The 16,824-nt window shown below is 41.8% G+C and overlaps 1 protein-coding gene and 1 pseudogene across 3 annotated transcripts in view; both read right to left on the bottom strand.

Moving 5' to 3' along the window:
* The window catches only part of KRT23 (keratin 23, type I), an 11,614-nt gene extending 6,906 nt beyond the window's left edge, over window positions 1-4,708 (bottom strand). The window contains exon 1 of one of the 3 annotated variants that reach the window (XM_015570917.1): window positions 4,226-4,708. In XM_015570917.1, coding sequence (XP_015426403.1) covers window positions 4,226-4,621 — 396 coding nt within the window. In that variant the 5' untranslated portion in view covers window positions 4,622-4,708. The remainder of the gene's footprint in view (window positions 1-4,225) is intronic. The other 2 variants (XM_006774357.2, XM_006774356.2) reach the window with 2 other exon arrangements.
* Window positions 4,709-10,792: 6,084 nt separating this feature from the next.
* LOC102760782 lies at window positions 10,793-11,367 on the bottom strand (annotated as a pseudogene).
* Window positions 11,368-16,824: the final 5,457 nt, after the last annotated feature.

Raw genomic sequence — 16,824 nt, forward strand, 5'->3', positions numbered from 1 at the left:
TTCAAAATGCCTTCTAACTTTCCAGTACTGTAAACATATCTTACTGTTTTGCTCAAGTGCCCCCACATTGAAGATGTTAAAAGTGGTTTAGATTCTGATCCTTTTCTTACTGTGAATACTAGTTTGGCTTCCCTAAAGTAAAATAATTATTTTAAATGAACATAATGCTTCCTCGTGATAGTATTCATATTTCTGATCTGTGACTACTGAGCAAAGTATCACTTGATACAAAATGTCAACTGGCATTAGTTTTTGAAACTAATTTTAAATGTATTTTATTATGGTCATCACATACTATAAGTAATTTTTGTCCAAAGTAACTATAGTCGTGTACATAACATGTAGGTATGTGTGTGTCAATTATTCCATGATGAGAATGCCCCAATTGTAGCTATTAAAATATTAAATGAAATGATTTTACCAGCTTAGTAAACTTTAATTGTGTTAAAGCCTCCTGTCAAACACTTTCACTAGATGTTTATATACTTTTTCACTTTAAAAGGAGAAATGTTATTGAAAGTACCTACTTGAGCAGTTGTGTGTACATATAGGATTTGTAAACACTTCTAGGAGGTTTTAATCAGAGAACTAGTCTGCATTTGCTGTATGTCTCTGCCTTCAGGAAAATTGGGTGGAAGATGCCTCAGTGTCAAAAGTATAATAGTACTTTGTACCGAACATTGTGCTGAACTAGGAACTGGGAGGTTTTCCTTTTCCTTCCTGTCACTGACCATCGATGTGAACTCGGGCCACTCACTCCATTCCTTGGGCTTCAATTCCATCCCTTGTTAGATAAGGAGTTTATACTAAAAACAGGTGACCTTAGAGGTCATAGCTCTAAACTTCTGTAATTTATTTGGGACCAGACAATCTTGTGACATTCCATTATATTTATACAAATAATTCCCTTCTGAAGAAAGGATTTTCTTAGGACAAAGTTATACTTGAAAACAAAGGCACCTTTAAAAAATCTGGTCCTATTCAAAGCTTCACTGGTTAGATGGAATTTGGTATTATGAATGCACAATAGCAGGATTCAGAGGTGGCGACAACAGTGGGCCTGGACGCCACCGGCTGAGGGAGCTTGCCACGTGTCCATTTCTTCATTCATAAAATGACAATGAGGTTATGAGAATTAGATTAGGAGAGCGAAAATAATGTTGTAAAATCTTTAGCCTTTTCTGGGCATACTGTAGACACTGTGAAAAATTAGTTCAGAATTTTCTTCTTTAAAGTCTAACACTTTTGTAACTAGAGCTAATGTCTGCATTGGATCAATCTCAGGATTTGCATGTTGAGATGTACCCTCAAACTCTGTTTGTGGTAAGAGATGGCCAGCTTGGCTTCCCCTGTCCACCTTCATTCTTCCCTTGATAGATGGATTCCAAATGGTACTATGACTGCTTCCTTTGCGCTACAAAAAGATCCTGTAGGTATTTCCTTGTTTTACAGTGTTTCTTAGGGACTTTCTTACCAAATTCTTCCCCTCCCCCCAGACTTTTTATTCTTTGCATTATTTAAGCTCATGGGAAATAGAAAGTAGCTCCATCCAAAAAGGCCTGGGGACCCCTGGGGTTAGCCTTAGTTGTGCACTGAGGTATTGATTGACATGTAGAGAAACCATTCCCTATAGACTCCACAGAATAAAAAATACCATCTTTAGTGAGTTAAACTGATAATTTATCAATTGCAAAGCCCCATCAAGACTCAGATTCTCCCATCCAGCATTCTCATAGTGCAGGAGTGGTGAGCTCTGAAATGCACTTGATATAGAGCACATTTAGAAATGGAAACTATTTCCCACTGTTTGGGTTGCCTGATACAATATTATGACACAGCCACTATTTCTGAGACATCCTTTGCCATAATGAATGGATGAGGATGAATTGAGAAATAATATGAGGCATAGGTTTGGCATTGTGTGTTATAATTAATCACCTGGATTCTCCCCAAAGCCCTGAGTTAATTCTTTTAAAATAATCTAGTTGGTGTATTAGTAGTACAGCATCATTGCTCCAGGGTGTGTAATCTCCTACCAGGGAGAGGAATGTAGAATATTTTATCGTAATCCAAAGCACCAAGTAGTAGAGTTCTATTATGAGCTATTCTAATATCTCTCTATGTCCAACTCTGTGTTTCAAAGGAAGTGGATTAATTTTTTAACACAATTTCTTATAGACTTTTTGAATAACATTCAATATCCCTAAAGTGGGGGTGAGAGAGTGATATATTTACTCAGAACATTTCATCAAGGCCCAGGAAGGGTATTTACTCAGAACATTTCATCAAGGCCCAGGAAGGGGTCAGCCTTGGGTACCAGTACTTGTGGAACCTGTCTGGTCTCTGTTTTCTCAGCTGCAAACAGGAGAGAGTGGGATAGACAGACAACCTCACCTTCAAAGAGTTGTTTTCTTCCAACATGGAGAAGATGTAACACTGAAGCAAGAAACCCAGAAAAGAGTGTAATTCAAAGCTGAAGAAGACTTCTATTTAATGTCAGAACTTAGATTCCAGGGACACCTGAACAGTGGGCAAGCTGCCCCCTCCTTGTCATTGGTCCCACTCACTTTTCTCAGTTCTACTCTCATGAATTTAGGCAGCCACTTGGTCTCAGTCTGCTCATCTGTGTATTGGGGATAGAAATACCTGCTTCACAGAATGAAATGATGTGTATGAAATATGTGTTGCATAATTAACAATGCAAATACAATGCAATATCTTTATTCATGAGCAGTATCATTGTTGTGTGAGGTAGGCCAGTCAGCACTGTATTGTGTGGAGATTGAGGCCATTGGAAGCAGACTTGGGTTAGAGTCCCATCTCTGTCCCTTTCCAGTGCCTTTGGATTGCTATTTCACTCTTCTGAGCTTCAGTTCTTTCCAGGATTGTTGTGAGAATTAAATCAGGTGCTATAGGACGTTTCCATCATTGCAGAAAACTCTCGGATGGCGCGGATAAGTGAATTAAATACCTAACATGATGCCTGGCATATAGTAAGTGCTCAACAAATGTTTCCCTCCTTTCTCTCCCTTTTCCTCCTTTCTGCTGTCAGCTAATACATTATTTGACCAGGTCTAACCTTACATTTCTTTTGGGAGTTATATTCTCAGCTGTCCATCTGCAAAAATCTTTTATTCTCTCCATTCTAAAACCAAAGCAACTTTATTAATGAAAAAAATATGGTGAGGTTTGTTGAGTCACCTTGTGTGTGTGTGTGTTTTTTTTTATGTAAAGACAACCATGTACTATATAGTTAAGGTAATTACACAGTCAGTTATTAGGTTGCTTATTCAATAATTAGGGTTTATTATGAGGACAGATTTATATTATCTCGGTTGGTCCTTCCTACATTCACGCAAGGATGACTGAGTGTTGAGAAATAACATCATATGCATATTGGAAACCTGTGATGCCCTTTTCAGGGGAGGTTAAATCGTGATCCTGCAGGACATTTTTTGGAACTGCTTTACATAGAGGGAAGTTATGTAGCTAAAAAATAACCTATGAGATAACTGGGTTCCTTCTACTCCAGCCAATGTTATAAGATCCTCCAGAAGGTATAAGCTTAACTTTTAAAATATTTGGTTGAAAAGTTTTATTTTTTGAAGAAGTCTCCATAACCCTTCCTAACTCTAAGGTTCCAAAATTATGCTCTTTTCATTATTTTTTTTCTAGCAATATGCCATTTTTGGAACTACTAGCATCTAGAAACTCAGAACTTCTTATAGCCGCCAAGAAGTATCCAGGGATGTCACAATTATGTATTTGCCTGTGGAGTGACACCTTTTAGATGTGATCTCCAAAATAGTATAACTCAGCCTCTCTTGGCCAGATAATCACACTGTTGCCACTTGAGGTGGAGCAGAACTGATGAGGAAGCAAAGGCTGACTCGTGCCTTGTGCACTGAACACAGGAATGAAGTCCAGCCTTTGTCATTATTATTACATCGCTGGGCCACAGTGACACTGGACAGCAGCTGGTTGCCTTAGACTCTTTAGATTTCTCCCCACATAATTTATGTACACGTTTAAATAAATACAACAGACTCTCCAGAGTCCAAATGCAAGGTAAAATAAGAAAATATCCTCAACTATCTTTGTTCACAATTACTTTAAGCTCTTTTGCCATTTTCCTGGCAGTTGTCTTTTCTACTGATTTCTCCTCTCAGGGGTTTCCTGGAAACGCACCACCCACCCTGACTTCCAGGGCCGCCCAGGGTCTTACCTGCTCCTGCAGGCGGCTGATGTTCTCCTCATACTGGGAATAATCTTGCTTGCTGCCAGGGTCTCTCTCCTGGTGCCACTTGAGGATGCGGCTCTCGAGCTTCACGTTGGCCTCCTCCAGAGCACGCACCTTGTCCAGGTAGGAGGCCAGGCGCTCATTGAGGTTCTGCATGGTCACCTTCCCATTTCCACCTAGGAGGGAGCTGCCTCTTCCAGACCCCCAAGACCGTCCCGGGGGCAGGCAGCTTGGGGAGGTGAAGGAAAGGGAGATGCGGATGCCCCCTGCACCCCCGTGGACGCTGGGAGCCCGGGGGAAACCCCCTGGCCGGCCCCAGCCACCCCTGGTGCCAGGGAGGGAGCCAGAGGGGATCTGGCTGAAGCTGTGGCTGGAGCTCATGGTCCCATTTGTGTGTGGGGCGGGGCTGGGCTCTGCTCTGCTCCCTGGCACCGCAGAACTGAGCCGCCCCAGACTGCCCTGGATGGTTTTATGCCCTTTGCTGTGGGAGTTCCCTCCTTTGACAACTGTACCAACAAGATCGTATCATTGTGCAACATGTGTTTCCTCTTGGTCAATCCCGAAGTGCCCCAGGCCTCCACACACACTGTTGTTGTTTAGAGCCACATCGATAGACCAGTTTGTTTCTCCCTTCCAGTTGTAACCCAGAGGAGTGGCCGCCACATTAGGTGGATGTTTGTCTCAGGTGTCTTTTTAATCTTTCCGTGGAATGTTTCCATTGTTCATTTATCTGAAAAGGGGCAGTTTAAAGTCCACAGAAGGGTTATTGGATGTAGCCTAGATTTTTCTTTTAAAAAGTAGACATTGAGCACACAGACACCCCTCGGCCCCCAGCTCTGAAGTAAGAGGGGCAGAGACTGTTCAGATCAGAACAGAATCTCAGAGTGAAAATACTCGCGCTGAGGAAATGGAGAATGCCCTGAGCATCGGATGCCTTTGTGGCAGTCAGTGTTTGATGGAACGTAATTTCAAAGGAATCATTCTGAAGAACAAACCTTCAATTATAAGTAATTAATAAATGACCGAGCCTTCCACTTTCAAGGTGCCTTTCATCCCGAGCACACCTCAAAACCAAACAACCCTGACCTGCGCTCGGGACTTCCTTGGCTCCCTGGTCCCGTGCCGGCTGAGCCCCAGAAAGGCTGGTTCTGTGTGTCTGTGACCCGCAGAGGGGGTGGAGGGTGTGGGGCAGGAAATATGCCATGGGTTGGCGAACATGCTCGAAGAATCGTACGCTTCGTCTGCCAAGGTAAAGGTTAGGAGTGAATAAAGAAATAGTCTGGGGGCGGGGAGCCACGTGCTGGTTACTGGCAGTTAGATTGAAAGAGGACTCAGGAATAAAATGGCAGCTGCGGAAGGGACTTTCATTCCTTGGTTCAAGCCACTAATTTTACAGATGAGGGAAGCTGAGGTCTTTGGGGGATATGTCAGAGGACAGGTGGTGGGTGAGTGGCAAAGCCAGGGCGGATTCTTCCGGCCACGTGGCACTGTTATCATTGAGTGGAGTCTTGACAGATCCTATACAATACTTCTCTTTCATAAGGGTGATAATCGGACTTCTCAGTTTACATAGCCCTTTGATATTCTTCTTCTTCTTTTTTTAATTTTGGTTTGTTTTGTTAAACCTCACCTGAGGATATTTTTTCCTTGATTTTTAGAAAGAGTAGGAGAGGGAAAGACAGAGATAAATATCAATGTGAGAAAAGAGAGAGAGAGAGAGAGATTGGTTGCCTCATGCATGCTCCCTGACTAGAGAAGGTGCGGGGGGAGACACTGATTGGTTGCCTCATGCATGCTCCCTGACTGGGGCCTGGGGATCAAACCTGCAACTCAGGTACATGCCCTTGACCTGGAATCCAACCTGCTACCCTTCAGTCAGCAAGCCGGCACTCTAACCATTGAGCCAAACTGGCTAGGGCTAAAATTTTTTTATAAGATTTTATTTGAGCCAAATTGATGATACATGCCATGGAGCAAGATCTCAGATGCTCCGCACTGACCATGCTGTGCTGCATTTGTTACCCCACTCTGGGTCTGCAGGCTGCATGAAAGCAGGGATTATGTCTCCCATCTTTCAAGCACCAAAGTCCGGCTTCTTGTAGGCATTTCATAACTGTGTGTTAACTCAGTATTGAACTTTTTAGAGTCATGATTTTTTTCCTTTTTATTGACGTTATTGGGGTGACACTGATTAACACAATTCTCCATGTTTCAGGTGCACAATTCTGCAACACATTGTCTGCACACTATATTGTGTGTTCACCACCCCAAGTCACATCTCCTTCCATCACCATTTATCCAGCCTATACCCTTCTCCACTTCCCTTCCTCCCCTCTTCCTCCATAGAATCATCATTTTAACTCAGGTTCTCCAGCACCATCACCTCCTGCCCTTTTGAGGAGCGTGAGCTGTAAAACCAGACAGTAGAAAAAGCCTCTCCCAGGGGGCAACTAGCCAACCACACAGGCAAAAATCATCCCTCATTGCAAATAATATCACTAAAGCACACCCAGCTCTGCTTGTCCGCTCTGGCAGCAAAACCTTGCTCAAGTCCTTGGACTTGCCTCATCTCACTATGTGCAAGATGGAAAAACTTGATCAAGACTAAAGGAAGCCTTGGGGATGCTTGGAGGGGGTGCCCTTTTAAAGTGCTCCACAGTCACTTACATCTATGAGCAGGAGGGGAAAAAGGGAGGCAGGATAAAAAAGAGCAAATGAGAGGAACAGACTTAGTTAGATGTGTGGTTATGAGCAGGGCGCTGATGGACGTGGATGGGGGCTGACTCGGGGCAGGATCGGATGGTGTTCACAGTGGTCCAGCCACATACGGGAGAACATCCATCTGTAGGATGTGCCAGGGCCAGGCTGCACTCTGTTTTCCATTTGGCTCATCTTTCTGGTGAACTGAGATGCTGTCATTAAAAGGGAAGTAATATTTTGCAGGAGAGGTTGGTTGGGGATTGAACGAATGGGTTGCTTGTGGGTGTATCAGGAATCAGAAAGGTGGCCTGTCAACAGTTACTGTCATTAGCTGGGAGCACAGTGTGTTTGTGCCTTTTAAAGACAATTGTCCCATCCCCAACATCCCATGGGCACCCTCTTGTTTATAGTGAGAGAACAATGGCCAAACAATCCTCAAATAGATTTTACGATGCATGACATTTCAGAGCAGATGAGTAGTAGGTCTCCAGGCAAAATTGCTATATCATTATCCTATGATTTGGAGGGTTATATAAAAAGATTAGACATTTATAGAAATAAAACACAGCTTCTGCAGTGACACCAGGTCAGACATTTCATAAATGCCTAAGTTTATCATACTGTAGCCAAATAACAATAAAATTTTCTCATATTTTGGTCTTTCCAGGAAAGGGAGCCAATATATATAGATGGCTCAAGTTAAGAAGTATTCAGTATAGCATTTTAGAGTAGGAGGGGAAGACAAGTCAACTTAAAGTTGCTTCCTAATACTATTCGTATTCTTTTCTTGACATACAAGGAAAAATAATGAAAAACACACATAGGCAAAAAGACTTTTAAGATCACAGACAGTCCATCCATGTTGTTGCAAAGGGTGAATTTCTTCCTTTTCATGGCCAAGTAGTATTCCAGTGTGTAGATGTACCATAGCTGTTTCATACACTGCTCAAGCTGATGGACACTTGGGCTGCTTCCAAATCTTGGCTATTATAAATAACACTTCTGTGAACATGGAGGTGCATATATTTTTTTCAAATCAGTGTTTTGGGTTTCTTCAGATAAATTCCCAAAAGTGGAATTGTGGGTCATAAGGCAGTTCCATTTTTAATTTTGTTTTAGGAAACATTATACTGTTTCCTACAGTGTCTGCACCAATCCTCATTACCACCAACAGTGTACAGGGTTCCCTCTTCTCCACATCCTCGCCAGCACTTATTGTTTATTGATTTATTGATGATGGCCATTCTGATAGGTATGAGATGATATCTCACTGTGGTTTTAATTTGCACTTCTCTGATGATTAGTGAAGTTGAGCATCTTTTCATATGTCTATTGGCCATCTGTATTGTCCTTCTGGAGAGCATTATGCTAAGTGAAATAGCCAGTCATAGAAAGAGAAGTACCATATGATTTCACGCATATGTGGAATTTAATGAACAAACTGAACTAACAAGCAAAATAGAGACAGACTGATAGATGGAGAACAGGCAGATAGTTCTGGTGTAGGGGTGGTGTTGGGGGAGGTGGAGGAATTGAGCAAAAAAAAAAAAAAGACAGAACTCATGGACACAGACAACAGCACAGTTATTATGGAGGGGAGGTGGTGGGTGGGAGTGGAAGAGGTTATAAGGGGGATAAATGGTGATGGAAAAAATAAAATAAAGAAAAAAGGTATTTTAACTTTAAAAAAGATCACAGAAGTTCTCTCAAAGGGTAGATAATGAGACGGCGTGTTGGAAACTCTTCTTAATCTGATTTAAAAAATACTTTCTTAAATTTATTGGGGTGACATTGGTTAATAAGATTGTATAGGTTTTCACTGTGTAACTCTATAATACATCATCTGTATATTATAGTACGTTGTGTGTTCACCTCCCAAAGTTAAGCTCCTTATGTCATATATCTGACCCTCTTTACTCTCTTCTACCTCTCCACCACCCCCTTTCCCTTTGGTAACCACCCTACTGTTGTCTGTGTCTCTGAGTTTTTGTTTGTGTTATTTACTTACTAGTATTTGTTGCTTTCTGTTTTATATCCCACATAGGAGTGAAATCTTATGATTCTTGATGATTGGATAGAGAAGATGTGGTATATATATACAATGGAATACTACTCAGCGAGAAGAAAAGATGAAATACTGCCATTTGTGACATGGATAGATCTTGAGAATATCATGCTAAGTGAAATAAGTCAGACAGAAAAAGTAAAGTTAATCTGATTTTTAAAAGCAGTTAAGAATTAAGTAAGGATGCAGAGGTAGATGGAGCCTGGTAAGTGATGACAAACAAATAGCATTCAGGCCTTAAGAGTTAGGAAATTTGAAGAAGAGAATATATCAGAATAAAGAAAAAGAAAGTAAATTTCAGTTAAATAAGATCTGTGTTGACAAGAATCCAAGTTGGTAAATGTTTATTAAGATCCTAATCTGTTTATTAAGAACCTCATCCAGGAGACATATTTCTGAGCTATTTGGAACATACAAAAAGTGAAAGACACCTTTGCTGCACAGACTGCACATCAAGCAACGTTATTCTAGCCTTTAATTGTAAGGAAGCTGAAAGGCCAGGCTATGGCCGGCTCATCTTTAATTCCTCAGTTACTTCCAGTTCATGGAGTGCCGCGGCAGGCCCTCCATCAATGTTACTAATTTTGGTCTTGGGAAGAATATACAGCCCTAGTGGATTGTGTGAAAAAAACCGAGTGAGATAGAAATGAGATGAAAAAGAAAGATGGTTGTGGGCAAGTGCAGTTAAAAATGAAGAGGTCTTTGCCGAAACCGGTTTGGCTCAGTGGATAGAGTGTCGGCCTGCGGACTGAAGAGTCCCGGGTTCGGTTCCGGTCAAGGGTATGTACCTGGGTTGCGGGCACATCCCCAGTAGGAGATGTGCAGGAGGCAGCTGATCGATGTTTCTCTCTCATCGATGTTTCTAACTCTCTATCTCTCTCCCTTCCTCTCTGTAAAAAATCAATAAAATATATTTAAAAAAAATGAAGAGGTCTTAGTTAATAGAGTCAGAAAGAGTGGCTGGAAAGGAAACACAAATCTTGTAGAATTTCCCACGTTTTGGATTTTGCTGATTGACTCCCGAGGGTATTTTTAACATATTCCCCTGACACCCTTATTACTTGTAAGGTAGATATAAAGGCTTTATTAGATTTAGGTTTGCCATTTTTGGCAAGACTACTTCCGAGGGAGTGTTGTGTACAGTACTTCTTAATGTTCATGCCGTAACATTTCTCATACCCACCTCACTTGACCTTTGATGCATAAGCTCATGTAGCTTCTGTAACTCTTGTGAAAATCTCCCAACTGTAAAAACAAGACAGTGCTGAGGTTTCGTAACTGGGAACTTGGTGGACAGACTTCAGGAAGGTGGTAAAATCTCTCAAACTGTGTGCAGATTTTTCTCTGCATGTTTATATGCTCACTCTTCTGGGGAGAGGCCACAGTTTTCGTTTACTTTTTGAGGGACTATATACATTGAAAAAGTTAGGATGCAGTGATGTAAAACTGCAAAGGTTCCTTTCCTCTGTTGGCCTCTGGTTACCAATAGAACGTTTAGGATTTTCGTATTTTATAGGAACTTAGTATTAGATTTTGAAATTAACTATAATTAATCTGTCTCATACTTATAACTTTACAGACAGACCCATGGGAGAGTAAGATTTCATTACATTGCTGTATAGCTCCTTCTTATCTCTATTACTATTTTTATCATTTATTTTATTTTTTGCTGTAAAGAGCTTTATTGTTTCCATTTGTTCCAATGCATGGGAGAGGGCTCCAGGGTGATTAAAATAATAGCAAGTGGTTTCGGGAGAGACTCAGGCTAACACCAGACACTAGGGGATGCAGAGGGGCTCCTTAAAGGCCTCTGGGCTCCAAAGGCTTCTAGTTGTGCTTGAGGGGGAGCCTTTCGAAGAGATACTCGCCCAGCCCAGCCTGGGGGCCGGCAGCCTGTGGAGGTGAGTCAGGTGTAGCCCATCTTCTTGATGAGTTTCACCTCCTTACCCCGGAAGTGGTTCTCCAGGAAGTCCCAGAGCTGAGGGTCTGTGAAGGTAGAAAGAACCAAGGGCCTGCAGCTCCTGACCCAGGTCCTGGGTCAGGTTCCTCTCCAAGGCCAGGGCGGCTTCCATGGTGTCCTGAGCTTTGCCCCATTCACCTTGGGAGGCTTCAGCACATCCTGGAAGAGAATGTGGCCGTCGCACTGGTTTTGCATCTTTAAGAGATGCTCGGTGCCCTTATACTTCTTCTCCTCTGCCAACTTGCGAAAGAAGCGGCCCGCGCCCTTGAGAGCCACATTCTCATGGTGGACAAAGAAGCCCAGAGAGAGGTAGGTGTGGGCGGCCCTCAGATGCAGGTTGGCCAGGTGGTTGACGGCAGCCTCCAACTCGGTGGAATAATTCTGATGAATCTGGGAGCTCATGGTTGTTTGGCAATAAGGAGTTAAGGTAGAAAAAAAAAGTGTTGGCTGGCCTCGGAGGCTGAGATGGTTCTGAAGGTGGTGACTGGATAAGATGCTGGAGGGTGGTCGGAGGCTGGAAGAAGGGCATCCCTGGGTCTGTTCTGTCCAAACACTGTTGAATCAAGAGACAGACCCGGGACCCCGGAGGGCACTGCCTCTCTGTTATTATTTTTAAAGCCATAGAGATGACACTCTAGGTTCACTAAACTTTTTGCAGCTATGGGATGTTGACCCATGTTCATTTACAAAGGGCTGGCTATGTCTCAAATGTTTTCTGTTACTTTTTTCTCCTACCCCCATACTGTGCATTTTGTCTCTGATTTTATTGTTGGTTAAAGTCCATAGCCACAAAGAATTAGGGTTAAAATCCTCTAATTTCATTCAATATATTTTGGAGGTGCTCTGATTCTGTGATTAGAGAGATTAATAAGGCACAGTTCCTGCCTTCAAGGATCCTTCAGTCTGTGGACATAGGGTTTTATTTTAATTTAATTTAATTTAATTTTGCTGTACATGCTTGGGAAGCACATACACTAATTTTATTTATTTAGCAAATTCAGAACTTTGCCAAATGACACAACCTGTTAGGTGAGGGTCTGTTCTGGGTGCTTAGGAGCAGTCACTGATCTTTACCTTTTTATAGTTTGAATTCTTGCCAGTTCTCAGGCAGACATGGCAATTTAACATTATCGCCAAGAGAGAAAACCTCGTTTTCCAGGTTGTCAGGATCTTTTCACCTGGTGGTGATGAAGTCATCATCATTTGAGTGACATGTTTGTCATTCAGTACTTCAGTGTGAAGCTTGGAAAGAATGGGTCAGCCTATCCCACGAAACTGGGAGTTGAATGAACCTCGTTCATCACTGTCACCTTCTAAGAAAGGAGCCGCATCTCCTCCCCTTTCCCAGTTTTCTTTCCCATCTGACACGGAACCTTTCTGGGAAGGTAGATGTTCCAGCCAGAGAACATTTTGAAAGGAGTTGCCAGGACAGTCTGGTTCTAGACTGATGCTTTAGGTCCTTTTGCACTACCTTAGGCGCATCACCAGGCCTGTTGGAGTGATCGTGTTCATTTGAGCCCACGGAAGAAAAGCCAGTCCCCATGAATGGGTGGGGAGTGCTAGTGCAAGACTGGAATGATATCACTCTTTTTTTCCCTCTTTATTATCATCTTAATCCGAATAACATGATAGGTAATCAAGTAAATCCTTTATGAAAGGGCTGTTGTCATGGATAATCCTTGAATTAACCGCACATTAGCTTCAGTGCTCTCTGGGTGTTGCTTTATTTTGCCATTTCAGGAGACATTTTGAGTAACTGGTTTTGGTTTGCTCAGACATCATCTCATGCAATTTGCTGAAATCTTGTCCTGGGAGGTTTTACCTTTAGCCCAGCGTAGTTCTGGGTCAGTGAATGGGAAGGTTTTGACTCCAGGGGTCTTACGCACTTGAAAGTTGTTGGTGCCTGAAATCTAACCATTTATTTTTTTGGTTGGCAAGAATATTGCTTCCTATTTAAAAAAACCCTTAATGTATTGTTCACCTTTTCATTCATTCATTCATTCAGTCTTTCACCCATCCATCCATTCATCTATTTGTTCAAATATTTATTGAATACTTAATCTAAGTGGCTGCAGCCTAGAGAGCAAGGGGGAAAGTAGGATGAGATGAATCAAGTCATGCATTTAGGTGCTGGATGTCCCAGGCTTTCTCAACTCTTCTAAATATTTTGATCTTCACCGTAAGAGCCGTGGGAGACCACAGAGAGATTTTAAGCAGTGGATTGCTGTGCCTTGATCGTGTTTTAAAAAGATAACCCTGGCTGGCTTGTGAGGAATGCGTAAGAGAAAGAGTAAATGTGGGGATCAGCTGGGAGCTTGTTGCACCTGTCCAGGTGACAGACTGTGATGTTTTTTAAAATTATTTTTTGTAGAAGAATGATTTAGTAAAGTATGCAGGGATATTAGAGGAAAAGCAAACGTTACTCTTCTGCCAAGAAAAAGAAGACATTGTAATAAAATTAAATTTATTTTCATGGCATCCATGGTCTGTATATGTCACATCTGTCTATTCTACAGGATTATGTCATAAACACAGTGTTTATTATGCTGTCTGAAACTGCACGTGTTTGATGCATATCCTAGTGAATATGCATGTAGACAGGAGTAATCATATATTTTGCTAACGTAATCTCTTGTTCAAGGCTCTTAACTTGTTTTATGAACAAGTAACTACTATGATGGACACTGTTTTATAGATGAAATAATTAAAGCAGTGAAAGGAGAAGACTTGCCTAAGGTTGTCCAGTGAGTCAGTAGCAGAGGTGCCATGGAACCCAGCTAGCTCTACATAACATTGGCTTCACATTTTATCCATGGGGCTTATGGTGACTTAATGTGTATTTACAGTATCTTTGCAGATTTCTTTCTAGGTTGCTCCTTTCTATATTTCTGTGATAGTCTTCTGACTTATTTTCCTATTTATTACTTTCTCTCAATTAGGGAATAAATTCTTGCAAAGTGTATATTGGTTAAAAAAGGAAGAGGCAGTTTTGCGTGATGGTTAGAAGTGCAGGGTCTCGTCGCACAGTCCTGGCTTTGAATCGTGGCTCTGACCATAACTATCCATGCATCTCGGGTATGTATGAGCAGCTCATGCCTCAGGTTCTGCATTGGTAAAATGAGTAGTTGAGCAGAAAATGCACACAGAGATCACTGAACACTTTGGCACTTTGGAAGTACTCAGTAAATGTTAATTGTTGTTATTGTTGCTATAAAAAGATGGCCCCCAGAAGGTGGTGGAGTATGTTTACATCTTCAAGCTATTAAGGTGTAAGCCCTAATATATATTATCTTTTCATCAGTTGTGTTCCCTGAGGCTTGAAGTACAACAGGGAAACCTGATTGGTTGGTGGATTTAAATACTCATGACTTCATTATGTATGCATCAATCTCCAGTTTTGGTTTTGGTGTTTTATGGAGATAATTCATGACCTCTCTCTCTCTCTTTCTCTCTCAATTTTCTTTGGTTTAATTGTAGGTGAGTATGCTAGGCAGAATAATGTCCCCTTGATGTCCATCTCCTAATACTTAGAATTTGTGAATATGTATGTTACATGGCAAAGGAGAATAAAGGCTGCAGAGAGAATTAAGGTCGCTAATAAGCTGCCCTTAAAGTAGGGATAGTAGCGTGAATTACTCATGTGGGCCCAATATAATCACAGGTGTCTTTAAAAGTAGAAGAAAGAGGTAGAAGAGTCAGTCAGGGAGGGAGAAGGATGAGGCAGAGTTCAGAGGGATGAGATTGTTGATTTTAAAGATGGAAGGGGTACACAAGCCAAAGGGTGTGAGCAGCCCCAGAAACTGGGAAAGGCGAGGAAACAGATTCTCCCCTAGGACCTCCAGGAAGGGACTCAGCCCTGCTGACACCTTGATTTTAGTCCAGTGAGACGCATGTCAGCCTTCTGAAATAGAGAACTGTAGGAGAATAAATTTGTTTTGTTTTGAGCCACCAAATTTATAGTAATTTATTACAGTGGAAATAGAAAATTATGCGTGTGACATAAAAATAGGAACTCTAGTGATTCATCCCCCCTCCCCCTGCAGATTAAATTATGGTGAATAGAAAATTTTTCCATGTCATTTAAAAATATATGTATTTTAATATGAATTTTTGATTATCAACATAACAGCAAAGATAGTTATAGTGATTATATTTTATCAACCCTGCATAATCAAATTATAGGCAAATTTTTTTATCATTGGAAATTAATTTATATAATATACCTTGAAAATTTGTAGAATATAAATCACATTTAATTAAACATTTCTCAAGTGATTTTTATTGAAAAGTATAAAATTACATAAAACAAAGATCTAGGGCAAACAGTTAGCATGGTTAGGGCAATGTGAATGTTTGTCTTTTATTATGAGCCAAGCCTATCTCCTTCCTGATCTCATCCTCTGTCCTCAGCTCTTGAACTCCTCCATTGACCTTCCCTCTCAGGTAGAGCTGTCTGAACCATGGGCTTCTCCATCAGTAATTGCTGTTTACTACATAAGCTTTATATCCTTAGTATGAAGAGATGGTGCTGTAACTGGGGTAGTGGACATGATGCCTGCAATGTAGTCCCACTGAACTAGATTCTCCTCTGTTTGGGTGAGCTCCAAATGACCTCTGGGATCACCTTACTCTGTGGCCACAAGAGCATACCTATTTTGTTTCTTCCTCTTTTCTTATTTTGTCTGTTTTCCCCTGAATTCACAAACATTATATCTTGTGCATTTTACTGTGTAAACCAAATACAGATGATGTCTCTTCTGATTACTACCCTTCAACAGTTTGTAGCCTTTATGCAAAGGTGTTGGGGGTGGGAGGTGCTTCCCATATCCTAGCCTATGGCCCTTTCTCCTGTTAATCTTATCCTATATTAGAGACCCGATGCACGAATTCGTGCATGAGTAAGGTCCCTCGGCCTGGCCAGCGATCGAGGCTTATCAGGGGGGCCTGCCAGCTGAAGAGAAGGACCCCAGGAGGTTGGCCGGCTGGCCCCCCAATCGGGGCCTATGGGGAGGGGGTGGCCAGGAGGGAGGAGGGGCGCGGGAGGTTAACTGTGGGAGCACACTGACTACCAGGGGACAGCTCCTGTGTTGAGTGTCTGTCCCATGGTGGTCAGTGCACGTCGTAGCGACTGGTTGACCAGTCATTTTGGTCATTCTGTCATAACGGTTGCTTAGGCTTTTTTATATATAGATATAGATAGTAAAACCCTAATATGCAAATTGACCAAACGGCGGAACGACCAGTCGCTATGATGCACACTGACCATCAGGAGGCAGACGCTCAATGCAGGAGCTGCCCCCTGGTGGTCAGTGTGCTCCCACAGGGGAAGCACTGCTCACCAGAAGCTGCCCCCTGCATTGGGCTGGGTAGAAACACTGTTGAGTTGCTTTTAGGGCTCACTTTCTCCTGAACCCCATGACAAAAATTATTTCTTTAACTATTTATGCCTTTGAGTGAACTGCAGATATTATATTGTCAAACTTAAGTGATTAAGACCAGGGCATTTGGAGTACAGAAGGCAAGAATTTGTTCAAATTTTAACTTGACCATTTACTAACCATATGATGCTAAGTTAGTTAGCTTCTGTAAGCTTTGGTTCACTTATTAGTAAAGTGGGAATAACAATAGTATTGTAGGGTTGTTGTGAGGATTGAGTCAGGTAAGTCATGTGAGCACTTACACAGTGTCCGAGGCACAATAGTCCATCGATTTTTAATTGAATAGGAGAAACATTACTCTTTGTACTTGTGGTCCTAGGAGGTACTGTGGTTTTAGCACATCACTAATGGCTTTGGTTATGTGTTGGCTGTACTGTGTTAACTCTGAGAGTTTTGTAGGAGCCTTCTTGATGCTTTCCCT

Source organism: Myotis davidii, unplaced genomic scaffold (genome assembly GCF_000327345.1).
Source record: "Myotis davidii unplaced genomic scaffold, ASM32734v1 scaffold327, whole genome shotgun sequence".
NCBI lineage: Eukaryota > Metazoa > Chordata > Mammalia > Chiroptera > Vespertilionidae > Myotis > Myotis davidii.